At 38.7% G+C, this 22031-nt stretch overlaps 1 protein-coding gene across 6 annotated transcripts in view; it reads right to left on the bottom strand.

Annotated features, from left to right (window-relative positions):
- The window catches only part of ABI1 (abl interactor 1), a 112758-nt gene that overhangs the window by 11288 nt on the left and 79439 nt on the right, over window positions 1-22031 (bottom strand). For 2 of the 6 annotated variants that reach the window (XM_079773052.1, XM_079773054.1), the window contains exons 4-8: window positions 16178-16192; window positions 15373-15473; window positions 13115-13255; window positions 8620-8720; window positions 3427-3603 (exon numbers count right to left, since the gene is read on the bottom strand). In XM_079773052.1, coding sequence (XP_079629178.1) covers window positions 3427-3603; window positions 8620-8720; window positions 13115-13255; window positions 15373-15473; window positions 16178-16192 — 535 coding nt within the window. The remainder of the gene's footprint in view (window positions 1-3426; window positions 3604-8619; window positions 8721-13114; window positions 13256-15372; window positions 15474-16177; window positions 16193-22031) is intronic. The other 4 variants (XM_079773053.1, XM_079773055.1, XM_079773056.1 and 1 more) reach the window with 3 other exon arrangements.

Below are 22031 nucleotides of genomic sequence, written 5' to 3'. Positions count from 1 at the left end.
CTTTTTATCACTGTTCTGATAAAGAAAATCTGGTCTAACAATACTTTAAAATAGGCAATTATTTGCACTTAAGTACTTTCTAACAAATCATTAGTAGCTGGAAAAATATTCCAACTTCTTTCTAGAGAGGACATAATTTACAAGAAATCAATACTAAATGTTCATGTGGGCAGCAAACGTAAAAATTATTAGCAAACTAAAAGGAAATGTAAAAAATTAAAAAAAATAAATGGAAATATACATACATGTTTACCATTTTGTCTCATAACAAGACAGTAATTGCCAAAGATTGCTCAAAAAAGTCAATTGGAATGGATAATAAAATTCAGTTTACTGGTAGTCACAACAAGTGACAATAAATTGACAGAGAAAAACAATTTATTGGTTCCCAAAGATCATGTAATCAAAAGATTACTTCAATTAATCCAAGTTAAAAATTTTGTTGGTAAGTGTAAAAATTTGAGAGGTTCAGTGTTTAAAGAAGCAATAACTTAAAGCAATTAACACTCATTGTTTGGCTAAAAACAGCACTTAATTCACTGCCGTTGGTCCTTGTTCCTTCCGATACTTTGTATGTAGAAGGCTCTTCAATGAATAAAATGTTAGTTTTTTATTTTTAAAAACTCCCACATGTTTTTTAGGTGTTTTATTTTTTTTCTAGAAACAACCCTTAGTAACTAGCCATGCTGGTTAGTATGTAAAGAAAAAGAAAAGCTTTGCTGTGAAGATACTAATAATTACCATCACATTTAGAAAGAAGAGGAAATATGCACATCAAAACACTAAAAACATTTACATCTACTATTACAACACCAACAGTAATTCAGACTGAAGGATGATTAATTTGACAACACATAATAATATCTTTAAAATTTTAAGCTAAACTTACTTTACAATATCCAAAAGATAAGACATTCAGCAATAAAAATGTCTTGTCTGCAAATAAACAACCTACCCCAGTACTGTTAAATAAAACTACACCAACGTGTATTATGTGAAGTCACCAAAAACCCTATTTGCAGAGTAGATTTAAATGTCCAACTGAGGAAAAGAAAAAAATAAACATAAAGATAGGATCTAAAAGTGCAGTGTAAAATGAAAAGTTTATAAAACTAGTGAGGTTAACAATCAGATAATGTGTGGAATATTCAGACGCTAGGTACCTTTCACTACCAAAGGAGACCAGGGAAAATATGAGGTAAAATTCTAACTGTTAAAGTTTTTTAGTCGTTTAGATGAAAATGTCTAGAAAAAATAAAATTATACATTTTAGGGTTATGTATGAATTCTGACATTTTTGCTAAAGTGGTTTTCAATTCATATGAGATTTTTTTTTTTTTGCTATAATACAATTAATCTTTAACTCTAAAATTTAAACAAACAAAAAAATCCCAATAATGTAACTTTCCCCAGCTCTGCTTTAAAATACATATTCAGGCTGTAGCTGGTTTGGCTCCATGGATAGAGCGTTGCCTGTGGACTGAAGGGTCCCGGGTTCGATGCCGGTCAGGGTCACATGCCTGGGTTGCAGGCTCGATCCCCAGTGTGGGGTGTGCAGGAGGCAGCTGATCAATGATTCTCTCTCATCGTTGAGGTTTCTATCTCTCGCTCCCTCTCCTTCCTCTCTGAAATCAACAAAAAATATTTAAAAAAAAAACATGTTCAGAACATGCACTATAAATAAAAAGAAGTTAAACCAACTTCCTATGTTAACATGGAATATTGTTTTTTTTTAATTTTCTTTAATACTTTTTTATTCTTATATGACAGTTGACATACAACATTATATGAGTTTTAGGTTTACAACCACATGATTAGATATTTATATAACTTATGAAGTGAACACCCCAATATATCTAGTACCCATCTGATACCATATATAGCTATTACAATACTAGAGGCCCAGTGCATGAAAATTCATGCACTGGAAAGGGGGTCCCTCAGCCCAGCCTGCCCCCTCTCACAGTCCGGGAGCCCTCAAGGGCAAGAGGTGACCAGGCGACCAGAGGAAGGCAACGCCCCCATCACACCTCTGCTGCTGCCACTGCCAGCAGCACAAGCCTCAGCCGGCCCTTGTTACCTGAGCCTCGGGAGGTCCTGGGCAGCTGGGCAGCCGCCATCCAAGGCTTGCTTGTGCCTCAGCCATCGGTTGGACAGCCAACATCTGAGGCTTGCCTGCGCCTCGGGCGTCAGCTAGGCAGCCGACATCCGAGGCCCAGGTAAGCCTTGGGCTGGCCCTGGGCAGCTAGGAAACTGCTATCCGAGGCTTGCCTGTGCCTCGGGCCGGCCCTGGGCAGCTGGGGGGCTGAGGGTACTGGGGGACTCCGGAGGCAGGCGTGTGGGCGGGCCCAGCCATGCCGCGCATCTGCCACCCCGGCGGGGCTGAGGGAACTGGGCACTGCCATCTTGTGGCTGTGGGTGCCGCCATCTTTGAGCTGTGACAGTCAATTAGCATATTCCCTTCTTATTGGCTATGGGTGCCGCCATCTTTATGAGGGTGTGATGGACAATTAGCATATTCCCTCTTTATTAGATAGGATTATTGACTATATCCCCTATCTGCTTCACATCCCCCCATGACTATTCTGTAACTACCAATTTTACTTAGTGTTTCTAAGTCAACCTATAAAACATGCAGTTCTAGAAAGGAGCTACAAAAGCTATATGGGGAAAGTGTGTTTCAGTCTAGTCCCAGTGATCACCCTTCAAACCAATAACAAATACTGGACAATAGGCTCTGTATTTGTTATTGGTTTGTATTCAGATCTGTTTTTCCTTTTTGGATTAAGCATGTTGATATGGAAAGTGAAATTAATAAACACCACAAGCAATTCAAACTCCCTGACATCATATGCTAAAACTGTTTCCTAATCTTATCAGCTTTTAAACATTGATTGCAGTTAGTGTTGAGATGTGCAATTCAAGATGAAGAAGAAAAAAATTTTTAAAAATCCTCCCCACATGTTATAATTATTCAGAGACATAATAAACAAACATCACTAACTTTTTTTAATGGTTTTTAATTCATTTCAGTATAGTTTAGCAAGCTTAAAAGTGATAGCCAGCAATTTTATGTTATTTTAAAGAAAAATATTCACAATGTTTTAAATTATCTTGTTATTGAACAGCCTCAAATATGCCAATAAAAATAATTTCAATTTAATTTGTTTTTCTTCTCGAGTTTTATTTATAATAAAAATATCATTTTAAAGCATCAGTTAAATTTTAGTATAAAGTACACTAATCCTGAATAATTTGAGCGAAAGTGATAAGCAATTGTTTTTTAAATAGTATGATTCAAGAAACAACTAAATAAATATAAAGTGGCATGGTTTCAATTGTTGTCTATCACTGGCAAAATAACAATTTCAAATAATTTCCCTCAAAAGGAGCTCAGTGGTGCTGTACACCTGCAAAGCATCTTACTTGAATTCTGAGAATAAAGTGGACCTCCATTAACATGAGGCTGAGCAGAAAATTGAGCAGTCACAGAGGGAGTTCGTCTGTATCCACCAGAAGATGTCGAGGAAGTAGTAGAGTTGTGTCGAGATATCTGCCTGGTCATTGTGCCATACTGGGAACCAGGAGCTGAGCCCGGGGCCACTGAAAAGCATTAGTCAAAGGCAACCAACAAAGAATTTGAGCACTGCGTATCACCTCCAACAGCAGAACAAAGAGAGGAGGACTCACAGTAAGAAATATTTATTATTTTTAAAGCCCGTAGCAAAAATAAAAGTAAAGATGAAACACAAATAGCTCCATCTCTGAAGAAGGAAAAACAGATAGTGTGGGAAGCTGCAAAAGTAAATAGTTACATTCTTAAGCCATTTAATTTAGCATAATCCCTAATATTTTGCTAAAATTATTTATAAATTTTTCCTGTATTATTTTAGAACACACAAATTTTGTATGTAAACTAGAGGCCCCGTGCATGAAAATTCATGCACTGGAGGGGGGGAGGGGTCCCTCAGCCCGGCCTGCCCCCTCTCACAGTCCAGGAGCCCTCAGGGGCAGGAGGTGACCCAGTGATCAGGGGAAGGCGATGCCCCATCACACCTCTGCTGCTGCCACTGCTGGCAGCACAAGCCTCAGCCGGCCCTGGTTACCTGAGCCTTGGGCAGCCCTGGGCGGCTGGGCAGCCGCCAACCAACGCTTGCCTGTGCCTCGGGCGGCCCTGGGCAGCTGGGGGGGCTGAGGGGACTGGGCCCGGAGGCGGCGGGCCCGGTCTTGACATGCGCCTGCCGCCCCAGCAGGGCTGAGCAGACTGGGCGCCGCCATCTTTGAGGGCAGGGCAGTCAATTAGCATATTCCCTCCTTATTGGCTGTGGGCACCACCATCTTTGAGGGCGGGGCGTCAACTAGCATATTCCTTCCTTATTGGCTGTGGGCGCTGCCATCTTTGAGGGTGGGGCAGGCAATTAGTATATTCCCTCCTTATTGGCTGTGAATGCCGCCATCTTTGCGATGGCATGAGGGTCAATTAGCATATTCCCTCTTTATTGGATAGGATTTTGTCTCTCTAACAAAATAAGTACTAAAGGATGCTCTGAAGTGGAAAGTGTCAGCTTTTAAATGTGAATACATTAATATATGATTTACAAACTTCTTCCTTTCCATTGCCAAATCTTCAGAAAAACTGTATAAGATTCTATCCAGCCAAATCCAGGTTAAATTATAAAATTTAAGGAGTTATGCATACTTTCCACAGATTGTACTAAAATTTTAATGTTTATGTATCAGCAGTTATCAATACATATTATAGTAAAATCACTTTTAAGGAAGTACGACTTCTAGTTTCAAAGCTCTTATAGAAATCCATTCTCTTTCTCCATACTTGGAGGTCTTTTTCTCCATACTACACTCAAAGCAATCTTTTGTATAAAATTATCATGTATATCTAAACTTACTAAAGTATTAATAATGCTTAATATTTTATTCAGTCATCTTGACCAACATTTCAAAAGTTTAATACTTAAAAGGTTAATAAAAAAGTTCAAAGCCTCTAAAGTTAACTATACTTTCCAAAGGTTACTTTGGGATTAACAGTATCATTTTTTTGCCTGACCTAAACATCTAACCATGACTATGTAAGAAGACAGCATCCTAGTTTATTTTCATGCAGTTGCCTAATTTAACCTCCCCTAGAGGTGATAAAAGTTATTAAATAAAACTGTATAGCAGAGGTTGTTCATTAAAAGTACTAATATTTAACATTTTGGAACTCCCAAGCCATAGGCAGTCACTAATTATTTGAATCATCCACATCGTCATTTTTGAAACAGAAACACATTTTTAAAATAATAGTCGATTCAAAAGCTTTTTATGAGTAACCCTGGACAGCTAGATTTTCTAGAAAGCTAAGAAGTAAGCCTAAAGCTAATTTTAATAGAATTCTCACTAAAATGATTTTTATATTTCTCTACCTGTATAAAAATGTATGAAATCCAAGTTGTTTTTCTTATTGATTTAAAACCCAAAACCAACTTTTTCAGCAGTTCCCAACTATGCCTATTTTAGAATCTATTTTAGTATTTTATTATAAAATAAACCATAATACCAAAGGGTATATGATTGATATATGTATATATCTGTGTTATATAAATTATACATATACATACGTATATGCAATATGCTAACATGGTATATGCTAATATGTTATATAATATTTGTAATGATTATATATAACTATTTATATAAGTACATATATAATTTTTTAAATAAAATAAGATAAATACCCTGCTTCAAGAAATAGAATATTACTAGTATCACTGGAGTTTCCTGTATGCCCCCTCTGGATCCACAACTCCAAAAGGTATGTGTTAAACATTCTATTTCTTTACTATATATAGCTTTAAAAAGAATCACAGATATAGAATCTTAAACAATATACAGAGATTTTGCAAATTTATATTTATAATAAAATAATTATGTATTCTTTTGGCTTGCTCTTTTCCTTTGATATTTTTAAAAATTCACCCATGTTGATAAGTATATCAATATATTATTAATTCTTATAGCTACATTCACTTGTAAACATCCCACAATTTATCCATTCCATTACTAGACATTTTGGTTACATCCAGAGTTTTGCTATTCTTAATATTGCTACTATGAACATTCCTAAATATGGTTCTTGAGTTTTTCTGGAACAGTGGTTCTCAAACTTGAGCACTGATCAGAATTGCACCTTGAAAGCTTGTTATAAAACAGATTGCTGGGCTCTAGTCCTCAGAGTTTCTGACTAAGTAAGTCTAGATGGGACCTGAAAATTCACATTTCTAACAAATTCCCCCAGTGATGATGCTGTTATTCTGGGTGTCACACTCCAAAAGCCACTGCTCTAGGGCAGTGGTTTTAAACTTCATGGTCTTAGGGTTCACTCTTTAAAATTAAAGAACCTCAAAAAGCTTGGTTGAGGTGGGTTATAATAAAAGTAATAGAAATTAAAACTGATATATCTCTAAAACACATGAATACACAAATACACATTCCATTAGCTGTCAAAGTAATGATTTTATCATACGTTATATAGCCTCTGGAAAAGTCCACAGTACCAGAATGAGAATTTAAAAGGCCAATAAATCTTATGAATATAGTTCTGACCTCAAAAACTCCATGAAAGAATCTTGGCAACCCTCATAAGTCCCATAATCATATTTTGAGAACCAGTACTCTAGGGTAAATATGAAATAAAACTGATAAATCTAAGGTAGAAACCCATTCAACTTGACTAGCTAACAAACTACTTTCCCCAGTGAGTGTATCAACTAATAAATTCTGACCAACAATGTACTTTTTCTTGTTACTGCACATCCTCACCAACATTTGGTACTAGGGGACTTAATTTTTAGCTACCTGGTAGATAAGAAACAGTATGTCACTGTGGTTTTAATTTTCATTTTACTGATTATCAATCAGGTCGAGGGAATTTTTTTTCACATGAACTTTCTGTAAACAATTTCTACTGGGATCTTCATATTACCTCCTATTGCCCTTTTTCCTTTGCGTACAAGTGCAAATGTTTTGAAAGATGCTACTAGATGGTTTTCTTTCACAACATGAAACATAGCCCTCATTATTTGAAACACGTCATTATACATTTCTACCCAGATTACTGATAATGTGTATTTCTAGGCCTATTGGTTTTATATGGAGTCTGTATTTGAAATTCCTTATATGCTCTATCTAGTCACCCTGAACTTGGGAACAATTTAAATGTATTTTACTGGAAAAAAAAAAAAAGTTCCATAGCATCTTCAGATGCCTTAAGTACTAGGCTATATCAGTATTTTTCAAATTGTGATTCACAGGAAAGTCTCAAGCACCCTATCCCACACATCTATTTCTTTTCTATTTTTCTTCCTCCTGTCCTCCACCTTCATTCCAATACTTTGACTGTTGTATATAACAGGGAGTTCCAAATAAAGTTTCATTTTTTTAAAAACTACATTACTAATTTAAAAAATGTTTTTGAACAATCACTGCTATAATTTCTCTAGAAAAATCTAAACAAAAAACAAATATAAACTACATTAAATTGGATATAAGCTAAGCATAGAAACATTTTATATTACAGAGTTATTTTATAATTGTGTGTAACTTCAGAGGCCTTTCACCAGAAGAAATTAGTGTAAATTAGATTTAACACTTTAACGTTTGCATTACCACTTACAACCTAGTAACTTCAAAGGCGAGTAGACTAACAGAGGAGTTTGTTATGAATATGCAGAGTAAGTTAAATCGCTCCAACGGCTGTGCAGTCTCACCTAGCACAGTGCTCACTGGGAGAAGAGGTGGGCTGGAGCTCCAGGAGGAGGAGGGACAGAAACGTGTTCTAATAAGGTAGTTTATAATGTAGGTCAGAGTACAGAAAGAGAACTAAACATTCTGAAACAGTAAGAAAGTACAATGTTTGGGTAAGAAGAAAAAAAGAAAGACACACACACACACACACACACACACACCCATATGTAAAGCATGTTCAAATAACTAAGAATTTTCCTACAAAGTCTTCATTGTATTACTAAAAAATCAAGGGACTAATTTAATGCTTTGCAACAATTTCTTAAAAACTTATGTAATCTAAAAGGTAAAAGAACTTTTCCTTTTTTAATCCCATTTATTACTCATGGTATTTTACTGAAATAAGTATATTGAATATCACACACAAATATAGTAAAGTCACAAAATGAACTAACACAAGTTGAGATACTAACCTAAAAGGCAACATCAAAACATACTAATACATAATTCACAATACAGTCACTAATCCTTTGGTTGGAGAAACAAGAATATTAGCTTGTTCTTCATACAATAAACTTTCTTGACTATGCCCAAGGCAATAATTTCTAAAGCAGAATGGCCAAAAAGTTATTTAATAAAGCTGTTCAATATGCTTTATATGTAAGAAAAAAGAGCTGGTAAAACAGACAAAAAACACACACTTAAGATTGTGTAAAAACTAATCCAAAAATGTTCTTAAATTTGTTTTAGTGTTTATGTTCTAGCAACAATCACACAAATAAATAATTTGATCTAATATAACTAAATTATTTCAGGCTTTCATACTCAAGCACATAAGTACTACCACATATTAAAATAGATTAATAAATAATATACCTGATCCAATAGTGGGTGGTGAAGGTGTAGGCACAGCAATGGGAATGCCAATACTGCTGCTTCCACTGTTTTCTCGACTTCCACTTCCCCCACTACTTCCACTGGAAAGAAAAGAAAAAATTGTGGAAAAAGGAATTCTAGTGATTTAACCCCCCAAAATAATAATAATGAACTCAAAGCCACTAACTACTCCCTTTTATGATATACTAGAGACCCGATGCACGAATTTGTGCATGGCTGGGGTCCCTAGGCCTGACCAGTGATCAGGGCTGATCAGATCTGCGCTGATCAGGGCCTGCCGGCCGGGGGGAGGGACCACAGGAGGCTGGCCGCTGGCTCCCAGGAGGAAGCCAGCCCTTGGCCCCCTGGGAAAGGGGCCGCGTCCGCCACCACCCACCCCCCAGTTCCCCATTCCAGCCCGGGGCCCGAAGGGAGAGGAGACGACAGTTGGCCAGGACAGGTGTGGAAGGAACGGTGCCGCCGACGCTGCCGTCATCGGTGCCCCGCCACCGCACGGTTCCCTACCTGCCCCCCTTGCCACTGTGCCACCACCATGGCAGGCGGGCAGCCCCCGGGAAGGGAGATGATGGGAGTGAGACAAACCCTTGTGTCGAGGGTTGACTTTCAATAGATTGCAGTGAGGGAGCTGCTCTGCTATATATGAAACCCCGACCCTAAAGCAGGTTGTCTACGAATGGTTTAGCACCAGGGGACGATGGGGGCCGGCCAGCCGGGTGGTGGCTAGCGGGGGGAGGGACCACAGATGGTTGGCTGTGGGAGCGCACTGACCACCAGGGGGCAGCTCCTGTGTTGAGCATCTGCCCCCCTGGTGATCAGTGCATGTCAGAGCAACTAACTAGTCATCCGGTCATTCTGGTCATTCAGTCGTAATGGTTGCTTAAGCTTTTATATATATAGAATATGTAAAAAAATTTTAGAAATTGTTCAATACAAAATTTTGTTGTTGTTAATCCTCACCCGAGGGTATTCTTTCCACTGATTTTTATAAAGAGTGGAAGTGAGGGAGGGAGAGAAAGAAAAAGAGAAGGAAGGGAGGGAAAAGGGGAAGGAAAGAGAGGGAAGGGGCAGGAGAGAGAGAGAGAGAGAGAGAGAGAGAGAGAGAGAGAGAGAGAGAGAGAAGAGAGATAATGATTGGTTGCCTCCCACACTTGCCTTAAACGGGGCCTGGGATTGAGCCTGCAACTCAGGTACATGCCCTTGACTGGAAATCGAACCCAAGACCCTTCACTATGTGGACTGACATTCTAACCACTGTGATTCTTGTGTTTCACTCTATTCAATCTATTGGAAATGAATATAACCTTAATACAGTACTCAGAACTATCAGAAGAGATCATCGTGTTGAGAAATGAAAATCTTAAATACAGTAAGTCAACAAGGATTTATTTAAAACCTGCTATAAATAGTAGTAAACAAGGCAGACATGAACCATGGTGTCATGGAGCTCACAGTTAAGAATGTTATAACAGACATTAAAAAACAGTGTGAAAGCCTGGCTGATTTGGTTCAGTGATTGAACATCGACCTATGAACCAGGAGCTCAAAGTTTGATTCCCAGTCAGGGCAAATGCCCAGGTTGCGGGCTCAATCTCTGGTAGGGGGCATGCAAGAAGCGGCCAATCAATGTTTCTCTCTCATCATTGATGTTTCTATCTCTCTCTTCCTCTCCCTGAAATCAATTTTAAAAATTAACCAACAGTGTGACAGATGCCACAAAAGAAAATGAACAAGATGCTGCTCTGGCCAATATAGCTCAGTTGGCTGGGTGTCATCCATATCCATGCACCAAAGGGTTGCCGGTTGGATTCTGGGTCAGGGCACATGCCTGGATTTCAGGCTCAATCCCCAGTAGGCGGTGTGCAGGAGGCAGCTGATTGATGTTTCACCTTCCTCTCCCTTCCTCTCTTTCTAAAAAAGAAATCAATAAACTATTCGTTTTTTAAAAATGTACGGATGCTATGGAAATTAAATAAAAGTTTAACCAATTTTAGTCTGGAAATATAAAAACGTCCACTCATCTCAAAGAATGGTGCTAAAACAATATTTTCTGGAAAATGAGCAAAACAACAAAAAAGGCAGCAGTGAGGTTTCAATGTGAGGCATTCTAGAATAGTCATTACTGTTCAACTTTAACCAATTCCCTACTATTCGAATTCCTATGGATTTACTATCCCTTTAGGTATAAGACCTCATACTATATAGTCATTTTTAGTAAGCAATGTGTGTATGTACATGTTTGCAAATGTACATACGTGCATGTGTAGTCTTAGGCTCCATAGTATACTTTAAAACCAACATCATTGGCCTAATAGGCCCAAAAAAACTCAACAGGGAAAAGACTTGTACTGCCTAGATAAAAAATGTTTTTCTCCAATGTGATCATTCTATAATTACATCAGCACATTAATGAAAGAAAAACAAAGAAAGCTGTTTCTATTACAAAAATAGCTCCAATGTGAAGAACTCCCTTAACTCCAAGCCAGGTACACTGCTTTGTAACACCAATACATCACAGACATGAATATTTCCCCACTAATTATCCTCTTCTACAATTACTGGCTTTTTTCTAACATGGGGGTTGGCAAATTACAGCACATAAGCCAAAACTGACTCATAATCTGATTTTTATGACCTGTGAGCTAAGAACGTTTTTACATTTTTAAGTAGCTAAAAAAAAATCTAAAGAGGAATATTTATAACACATTAAAATTATATGAAAGGCAAATTTCACTACCACAAATAAAATATTACTGGAATGCATGCTCACTCGGACATTTACATGCTATCCGTGCCTGCATTCATACTACAATGGGGAGCTATGTAACTGTAATGGAGACAAATCCCAAAAATATTGACAATCTGGCCCTTTATAAGTTTATTGATCCCTGTTTTAACAAAATGCGCTTCTGAAATAAAGAATTATATCATATTGGTATATCCCTAGCATCTAATGAAGTAACTCGTAATAACTGGTTGCTGAATGTAACTAAACGATAGAGAAAAACAATGTTTTAATATAAATTCAATAGCAAATATAAAAAAGAACACTTGTGGTACTCACTGAACTTGACCTGATATAGTAACTGCAGGTACCAATATAAGAGTTTATTTAGTAATAGCAGCAATAACAACAAATGACAATTACATAGAATCTAAGAGCCAGATACCCTCTTTAGTTAAAACTCAAAAAATGATTCTAAGTTTTTTTAATTATTATTATTGATTTCAGAGAGAAAGGGAGAGGGAGAAACAGAAACATGAATGACGAGAGAGAACTATTGATTGGCTGCCTCTGACACACCCCACAATGGGAATTGAACCCCCAACCCAGGGATGTGCCCCAAACAGGAATCGAACCACAACCTCCTGGTTCATAGGTCGATGCTCAACCACTGAGCCATGCTGGCTGGGCAATTCTGCTAAGTTTTATCTCTAATACACCAACCCAAAAGTCAAGGTAAGGAGAGGTTCTTCCCCAAGTTAAGTGAGAGGTAAAATTGAAGAATAAAATAAAGTAAGCTATACAATGTATCTGTCTGGCTTTATAAAGTGCCCCAAAATGGTGATAGTTAGGAAGGAGTCTAAGGGGGACTTTTGGATTGCTGGTAATGTTCCATTTTCTTACTTGGGTGATGGTTACACCAATGTATTCAAATTGTCTTAACCCATTAAGTTACATACTTAATAATACTTTTCTAAATTTATGTTATGTTCCAAAACTAAGTTTTTAAAAACCCACTGAGCAGTTGATTTCTAGAAATTTTATAAAACAATATATACAATAACATAAAGCAGCGGTCGCCAACCTGCTCCAAAGGTTTCCTTAAACCAGCAGTCGCCAACCTTTCAGACTTCACGGACCACCAGTGGTCTGCGGAATACTGGTTGGTAACCGCTGCTCTAGAGTATACCAACTCTCTTAATTAATTCTTTCTCAGATCTAAACTAGGTCTTCCTTTTTCAAACCTCTTAAAGCTTAAATCACATTGTATAATTCCTGATATTTAACCTAGAATCCCAAAATACAGAATGCCTTCGAAAAATGTACACACATTCTGAATAATATTAATTCTAATAGGTTAAATCTGAAAAGAAATAAACATCAATGGAGCTATCAGCTGTTAAGTTTGTATACATTTTCTTTGTTTTGGGACACTCTATATTTAAGAGTAGTTTAGTTACCTTAATCTTTTTTAAAAGACTGTTTTAAAAAAACATTTGTTAGCTTATGTCCAAATATATATCTGTACCTCTGTCAAAAGGAAGAAATAGTAGCAATCTGCTTATAGTATAAATATATACTTAAAAATGTAAAAAAAAACGGAAGTTATAACAGAAACCCATACAATATTATTACCTCAACTTTTATACTCTGTGTTAACAGTATAGTACTTTACTCAGCAACTGTATAGGGTTTATGACCAGTTAATAACCCCAACTTGCAAATGGTCAAAGGCTCAACCTGAAGGATTACCTGTGTGTCCTCGGTCTCTGGTTTAAAGAAGCTGTTCTGCCCGGGCTATGCTGACTTCCCAGCCTAGCAGGACTGGTCATGTAGTCATTAGGAACTGTTGGAGGTTTAACAGGTTCCAGGGTTTTGTAAGGCGTATTCCGTCTGAAGAAGTATCAAAAATAGGAATAATGAATAAAATAAAATGGCATTTCCCCCCAAATGTGATTGTCCCTTTGTAACCAAGTAGAAGACAAGTGTGTGTTGTTTTTAATTTACTGATAAGAGAGAGAAAAAAAAACATCAACCTGTTATTTATGCATTCAGTGGTTGCCTCTTGTATAGGCTCTGACAGGTCAAACCCATAACGTGGGCATTTTGGGACAACACTCTAACCAACTGAGTGAGCTACTCAGCCAGAATTAGAAAACAAGTTTTAAAAATATTTTTAATAATAAAGGTTGTTTTAAAAAATTCTTAATTGGAGTAAATGAATTTTGTTACTTTTCACAAAAACTAAAATGTGTTACCTTTTCATAGGAAAGGGTAATTTAAAAGTTCTAATCCTATCCTATATAATAAAGAGGTAATATGCAAATTGACCCACATGCCCTCACGTCACAAGATGGCCGCCCCCACGTCATCACAAGATAGCTGCCACAAGATGGCCACCCCCACATTGTCACAAGATGGCCACAGGGGAGGGCAGTTGGGGGGGACCAGGCCTGCACAGGAGGGCAGTAGTGGGTGATCGGGCCAGCAGGGAAGGGCAGTTGAGGGCGATCGAGCTGGCAGGGGAGCAGTTAGGTGTCAATCATGCCAGCAGGGGAGCAGTCAGAGGGCTATCAGGCTGGCAGACAGAAGTGGTTAGGGGCAATTAGGCATCCAGGCAGGCGAGTGGTTAGGAGCCAGCAGTCCCAGATTGTGAGAGGGATGTCCGACTGCCAGTTTAGGCCCGATACCCGGCAGTCGGACATCTCCCGAGGGGTCCTGGATTGGAGAGGGTGCAGGCTGGGCTGAGGGGGACCCCCCCCCCCGCAACCCCCATGCACAAATTTCATGCACCGGGCCTCTAGTTTCTAAATATAATGGTTATAATTTTTGAAATGCTCAATAATATCACACTTTGACTTATACATTATTTCCAGTTCAGTCACTCATAAGCCACTGTCCTTGTACATTATGAAAGCTAAATATCTCCTCTGCAAATTTATTCCTACCTCATTATGGAAATTTATAGACAATGGACAAGTATAGCACATTCTGATTGTAGATGTAATACCATTAATTTTTCAATAAATTATTTTAACTTTTCTATTTAATAATTTCATGTGTTTTTTTTGCAGGGGTAAGGAGTTTACAGAATGAAAATAAAAACCAAGAGTCAATTAAAAAAGGCTGATTGTTGATCCCTATTACTATGAAATAATTATTTCCCATCCCTCCACTAAAAAAAAAAAGCTCTAATATATTATTTTCTATGTTAAGGTGAACAATCTTTCATAAGTGTCCTACCAAATATTCACAAATTTTACTGACAAAGAACTGAGAAGGAAGAAACCACCAACGGTTATCTTTTTTGCTCCCCAACTGGCCTTCTCACAAAGCTACTCAAGTATGAAGTATGCATAACCTGTGGACACGGACAATGGGGTGGTGAGGGCCTGGCAGGGGATGGGAGCGGGATGGAAGAGGTTAATGGGGAAAGAAAAGAGGATTTATGTAATACTTTCAACAATAAAGATTAAAAAAATAAATAAAATAAAAACTATGAAGGGCCCTAAGATTACCTAGCACAAGCACCATTAGAAATATTCCAGGTAAAGAGCCTCTAAATCTTAGGTGGAAAGTAATAGAGGAAACAGAAAAGCTGCAGGTCACCAAGCCAAACTATACAAAACTTATTCAAAGTTCTGTAATATAAATATTGTAAATACATGTGAAAGCACCACATAGAATGAATACACTGGTCATTTCATTTGAAATAAACTCAAGTCAAATTTCTCTTTTTCTTTAAGGGATTAAAAAGATAAATAAATAATGCTCATCTCTACATATACAAAATAACTTGTCTAGTACAGACTTCCACAGAAGAGAATATTATAAAACAAGTAGATTCATTTTGGATTCTGCTCATGGAAATAAGCACCAAAATGAATTTGTAAAAGCTAGTGTCACACTGAGAGGGGTCCATAGCAAGAACCCATACATTTACTTAAGTCACAGAATCATCTTTTCCTTTAGTATAGAAATTTTCTTGTAAAATGTACTTGGATTCTTACCCCAACGTTCCCCGGCCTGACATGGGAGGACTTGGTGGTTTCTGAGTAGGAGGATTTGTTCTCGACAGTGTGCCAGTTCTTGCAGGCTGGTTATTTCCATGCTATAATGCAGGAAAAGAGCTTTTATTTTTATATCAAATTGTTCTCTTGGTGTTTTGATACAAAATTATTATTATTTTTAATATCAGAATGTGAAGTAAGGATTCCCAGACAATTTTAACAACAGACTTTGGTTCTACAGTTTAAAAAGTTAAGAAACCAACTGCACTTGGCTTTTTCTATTATTCATACCAATTTATGGCAAAATACAGGTGAAATTATTGGATTTTATATATTATTTTATTGTTAAACATGTTCACTGAGATCAAACTTATCTGCATTTAAATACTAAGTTTCCTAACATTTTTAAAAATGTGTGCATGAATTTACACTATAGATCTCAGTGTCAATTTGCTAAAATATTCATCTGAAAAATCATCTTTATCCTAAAAATTCAGGAACAAAGTCATATATGATGTCTGGGAAACCTACTGTTTATAAAAGCAAGGCAACTATCAAAAAATAAGCAAAGCAATTCATGTTAGCAAAATTAATGTTCCTATCAGATGTCAATATATCTTTGATATATTAACACATCCAAGCTAAATGTAGCTACTTGTATTGAGTTTGAGTATATTTAATCTATATAAATCCTATGGGGGAAAAGCAGGCAGATGAAGAAAGAGTTTTCAAATTTTAGTGGCTCTGCAGCCTCTATCAATATAGAGGTAAAACTGTGTATCGAATGATAAGTAGTATCTCTTACCTTGGCTTTTAGCCACTTTACGTTGGCAAAAAAAAAGGGGGGGAAAAAGTAGAAATTAATTCTAAATGTTATACCTAATAGGACAGGTTTATGTTTACAGTTATTCAATTCATGTTAATAAGTTTTTACCCAGCCATTACTTCAAATATTTTGTAAAGAAAAAGATATCCATAAGCAGCTGGGAAATATTCATGTGTATCACGTATTTTTCAAAAGAAGAATATATTCATAAGGAAACTACCACTTATTTATGCCAATCTCATACAGACCCAATAATTTCTTAGTTCTGTATTTTATCCTATGAAAATATTCCAAACGAATCACAGATGATAAACTTCAATTTGAAAACAAATACCATAACACATGATATGTAAGGCTACCTTAATACATCAGTGTACAAGACCTAAGACTATCCTGGATAATAAATGCATAAATATGAGTATTCATTATTTGAAAAGTAGTATAGTATAGTATTTTTAAAGTGGTAAACTGTAAATATTACAATTCAAAATAACAGGTTGCTTCAAATTCAGAAAAATGAACTAACACCTCCAAGTCTAAAAACAAAATCACTATGCAGAGTAATACCTTAGCCAGATTTTAACTACGCAACAGAGTCTTGAAACCCTTTTGTTTGTAACTTGATGGATCCAAATTTGAGCAGGCCAACACCTTCTGAACCAGTTTAGCCCGAATTCAAAACTGAAGAAAAGCTGCTTTGATCTATTTTTTAACTTTATTTTTTTCATATATTTTTATTTATTTCAGAGAGGAAGAGAGACATAGAAACATCAATAATGAGAGAATCATAAATCAGCTGCCTCCTCACAAAAGCCCACAACTCAGGCATGTGCCCTGACCGGGAATTAAACCATGCATTAATAGATCGATGCTCAACCACTGAGCTACACAGGGCATGCAAAGCTGCTTTGATCTTAAAGGCTACTTTTATGAAACAATGACTAGTCTATAATAATAAAAGTGTAATATGCTAATTAGATGGGACATCCTTCTGGATGACCTTCCGGACGAAGCTGGGGCTGCGAGGGAAGCCTGGGTCCCAGGTGCCTGCCGGCGACCAGAGGGAAGCCCGGGTCCCGGGTGCCAGAGGGAAGCCGGTGCTGACAGCCAGGGGAAGGCTGGCCTACTCTTGCACAAATTTTGTGCATTGGGCATCTAGTCTATATATCAAATAATACATACACATGTACATATATGAATAATCTATAATAATAAAAGTGTGATATACTAATTAGAATAAAAGCATGATATGCTAATTAGACCAGACAGCCGAATGACCTTCTGGACAAAGCCAGGGTGGTGAGGGCCGAGGCAAGCCACCGTGGCTGAGAGGGCCAAGCCCCTTGCACAAATTTCGTGCATTGGGCCTCTCGTATGAAATAATGTGTACAGTCCTAAAGCATCACTATAAGTGCAATGCCACTTAAGAACATTGTCATGTTGTAGAATCTAACTTTTTATAGATTTTAGGGGTTTTAAGTTCTTTCCATAATATGTGCTGTTCTAAATATGTATCTAACATTTTTTAGGTGATCATAAAGACAACATTAAGGATATCATCCTAAAGAGGAATGTACCCTGTCTTTAGAATGATACTGCTCTTTTTTATCTGGAAACAATGTCTGGAATTCTACCTAGCCATTACATTTCACACCTGGATTTAGAAATTAAACCTGAATAACATTATATCCTTGGAGATAAGATATATTAGAAATATTTAGTTAAGTAAGCAACGATCTCTCTCTTTTTTTTTTTTAATCCTCACCTGAGGATATTTTTTCCATTGATTTTTAGAGAATAAAAGGGAAGGTTCGAGGGAGGGAGAGAGGGAAAGAGTAGGGGAGGGAGATAGAGAAACAATGATGTGAGAGAGACAAATTGATTGGTTGCCTCCTGCATGCACCCTGACTGGAAGCCAGGGATTGAACCTACAACCCAGCTATGTGCCCTTGACCAGGAATCAAACCCGAGACCCTTCAGTCCACGGGCCAATGCTCTAACCACTACGCAAAACTGGCCAGAGCACAATGATCTTTTTTTAAAAATCAGAAAAGTGGAGAAATAAAGAAGCAATGAGACTATTAGTGAAAAAAATAAATATTTGTATTTGTATAACACACAAACAAAATATGAACAAAAATGCCACATAAAAGCTTCTAAGATACACTATTCTGACAGACCACTCATCCTCCTACCCCAGTCAAAAATAGCAATCTCCCTTCGAGCCACTTTCTCTTTAAGCCTTCCAATCAAGATGGCAGAGTAGATAAATGTGGTACTTGAATTCTCCCATATCCACATCAAAATTACATCTAAACTACAGAACAATCATCATTCAGACCCACCTGAAATCTAGCTGAAGGGAAGTCCTACAACTAAGGATATAAAGAAGAAACCACTTTCAAGACTAGTAGGAGGGGTGAATACTCGGAATAGGCTGGTATCACAACTACATGTGGAGGTTAAAAATTGGGAGGTGCCCTGGCTGGTGAGGCTCAGTTGGTTGGGCATTGACCATGCACCAAAAAGTTGCTGGTTTAATTCCCGGTAAGGGCACATGCCCTGATGGGGTGCTCGATCCCTGGTGGGGGGCATGCATGAGGCAGCTTATTGATGTTCTGCTCTCACATCAATGTTTCTCTCCCCCTCTCTCTTCCCTCTCTTCTCTCCTCTCCTCTCTCTCCTTTCTTCTCTCTCTTCTCTCCCCTCTCTTCCCCCTCTCTCCTCTCTCTCTCTCTCTCTCTCTCTCCTTCCCTCCCTCCCTCCCTCCCTCCCTCCCTCCCTCCCTCCCTCCCTCCCTTCTTATCTCTTTAAAAACAAACAAAAACCAGCAAGGACTGTGGCTGAAATGGAGGGCTACTGGAGACCCAGATGTTCCTCTTAAAAAGGAACACACAGACTTACTTGGACTCTTAGTTCCAGCATTGGGACAGCAGTCTGAAATGCACCAGGGACATACGGAGAGGAACTGAACTGTATGGCATCAGGGCGAGAGCTGGAGGGGCAGCTTTCTCCCTGACAGGAGCGCACCACCCAATCACCTCCACAAGCCATACACTCAAGGGATGGACTCAGTAGACACCAAAGACCTGACGAAGTCCTGCTCTGTGGGGTGGGACCCTGCACAGCTGATACTCCACGATGGTCACAGCCAGTCCTTGCAACTGATCAACCTGGGAATAAATCCCTCCCCTTGATGTGTCAACAGCAATTAAGACTCAACGACAACAAGAGGGTATACCACAGCCCACACAAGGGGCACACCTAGAATGCCCAGCTCGGGTAAACAGGGAGGCTGTGCCACTGGACCCTACAGAACACCTGCTACATTAGACCACTCTATCAAGGCAGGGAGACATAGAAATTCTACCTAATACATAGAAAAAAACAGTGAGGCTGCAAAAAATTAGGAGACAAAGAAACATGTCCCATATGGAAGAACGGAACAAAAATTCCAGAAAAAGAACTAAACAAAATGGAGACAAGCAATCTACTAGATGCAGAGTTCCAAACACTGCTCATAAGGATGTCAAAGAACCTAGGGGAAGAGTAGATAAACTTAGAGAAAACTTCATCAGCATAAAAATGTACATGGAAATCATAGAAAAGAATCAGTCAGAAATGAAGGATACACTAATAAAAATGAAGAATAACTTACAGGAAATCAACAGTAGAATAGATGAAGTCAAGAATAAAAACAGCAATTTGGAATATAAGGAAGCAAAAAACACCCAATCAGAAGAGAAAAAAAAAAATCCAAAAATATGAGCATAGTGTAAGGAGCCTCTGGGATAACTTCAAGCATACCAACATTCACGTCATGGGTGTGCTAAAAGGAGAAGAGAAAGAGCAAGGAATTGAAAACCTATTTGAAAAAATGACAGAAAATTTCCCTAACATGGTGAAGGAAATAGACATACAACTCCAGGAAGCACAGAGAATCCCAAACAAGATGAACCCAAAGAGACTTACACCAAGACTCATCATAATTAAAATGCAAAAGGTTAAAAACAAAGAGAGAATTTTAAAAGTATCAAGAGCCCTGGCCAGTGTTACTCAGTGGTTAGAGCCTTGCCCCACACACGGAAAGGTTGTGGGTTTGATTCCCAGTCAAGGGCATGTACCTGGGTTGCAGGTTCAATCCCTGGCCCTGATTTGGGTGTGTGTGGGAGGCAACCAATCAATGTGTCTCTCCCACATCAATGTTTTTCTCTCCTTCTCCCTCTCTCCCTTCCACTCTCCTTTAACCCTTTGCACTCGCTTGCTTTTTTCTCGATTCCTTTATTCTAATGCTACCGTGTCGAGTCACACTCGACATCTGAGTGCAAAAGGTTAAAAAAAAATTCAGTGAAAAATAGCCTCAGATGAGGATTAACAAAAATAAAAACAAACAAACAAAAAAAGCAGCAAGAGAGCCCTAGCTGGTATGCTCAGTAGAGCACTGGCCCATACACCGGCCCATACCATCAATTCCCATTCAAAGGCCTGTACCTGGGTGGCAGTAATTGGATTTCAGGTTTGATCCCCAACCCAGGTCGGGACATGTGCAGGAAGCAACCAATCAATGTGTCTCTCTCACATTAATGTTTTTTCCTCTCACTCTTTCCCCCTCCCTCTCTTCCACTCTTTCTAAATAAAAATCAATGGAAAAAATATCCTTTGGTGAGGATTAACAACAAAAAGCAGCAAGAGAAAAGCAGTTAGTTACCAACAAGGGAGATCCCAAAAGACTGTCAGCTGATTTCCCAACAGAAACTACAGGCCAGAAGATATTGGCAAAATATATTCAAAGTAATGAAAAACAAGGACCTACAACCAAGATTGCTCTACCCAGCAAAGGTATCAATTAGAATGGAAGGACAGATAAAGAGCTGTCCAGACAAGACAAAGCTAAAGGGGTTCATCACCTCCAAACCAGTATTACATGAAATGTTAGAGGGTCTTATTTAAGAAGTGGGGGAAAATATTAAAAATATGAACAAAAAAATGAGAAAAAATACATATCTATCAACAATTTAATCTAAAAACTAAATTAAACAAACAAGCAGAACAGACTCAGAAAACATTTTAAGGGTTGCCAGATAGGAGGGTTGGGGGGATGGGTGAAAAAGGTGAAGGAATTAAGAAGTACAAATTGGTAGTAACAATTAGTCATGGGGATGTAAAGTAGAGCATAGGAAATACAGTCAATAATAATCTAATAACTACACATGGTGTCAGATGAGTATGACATTTACCTGGATGATCACTTAGTGAGTTATATAATCACTAGAGGCCCAGTGCATGATTGAATCATGCATGTGTAGGGTCCCCTACACGCTTTCGCTTTTTACGGTGGAGCTGGGTGCCTGTCCGCTGGTGCACCAGGCCTTTCAGAAGCCTCTGGCTCGGCGGAGGCTTCTGAAAGGCCTGGTGCTGGAGCAGACAGGCACCCAGCTCCCCCACTTTTGATGGTCCACGGCTGCTGAGGGAGGCTACCCTGCTGTTGAGAGGCGCAGGGGGCGGGACTCCCGCCCCCTGCGCCTCTCAACGGCCGCTGAGGGGGGCTGCCGCGGACACCTGGCTACCCTGCCGTTGAGAGGCGCAGCTGGGTGTCCGCAGCAGGCCCCCTCAGCGGCCGCGGATCTGGCCATTGAGAGGCACAGGGGGCGGGACTCCCGCCCCCTGCGCCTCTCAACGGCCGCTGAGGGGGGCTGCCGCGGACACCTGGATACCCTGCCGTTGAGAGGCGCAGCTGGGTGTCCGCAGCAGGCCCCCTCAGCGGCCGCGGATCTGGCCATTGAGAGGCACAGGGGGCGGGAGTCCCGCCCCCTGCACCTCTCAACAGCAGGGT

This window comes from Cnephaeus nilssonii (assembly GCF_951640355.1).
Source record: "Cnephaeus nilssonii genome assembly, chromosome: 1".
NCBI lineage: Eukaryota > Metazoa > Chordata > Mammalia > Chiroptera > Vespertilionidae > Cnephaeus > Cnephaeus nilssonii.
This window is presented reverse-complemented; position numbering and strand designations above follow the sequence as displayed.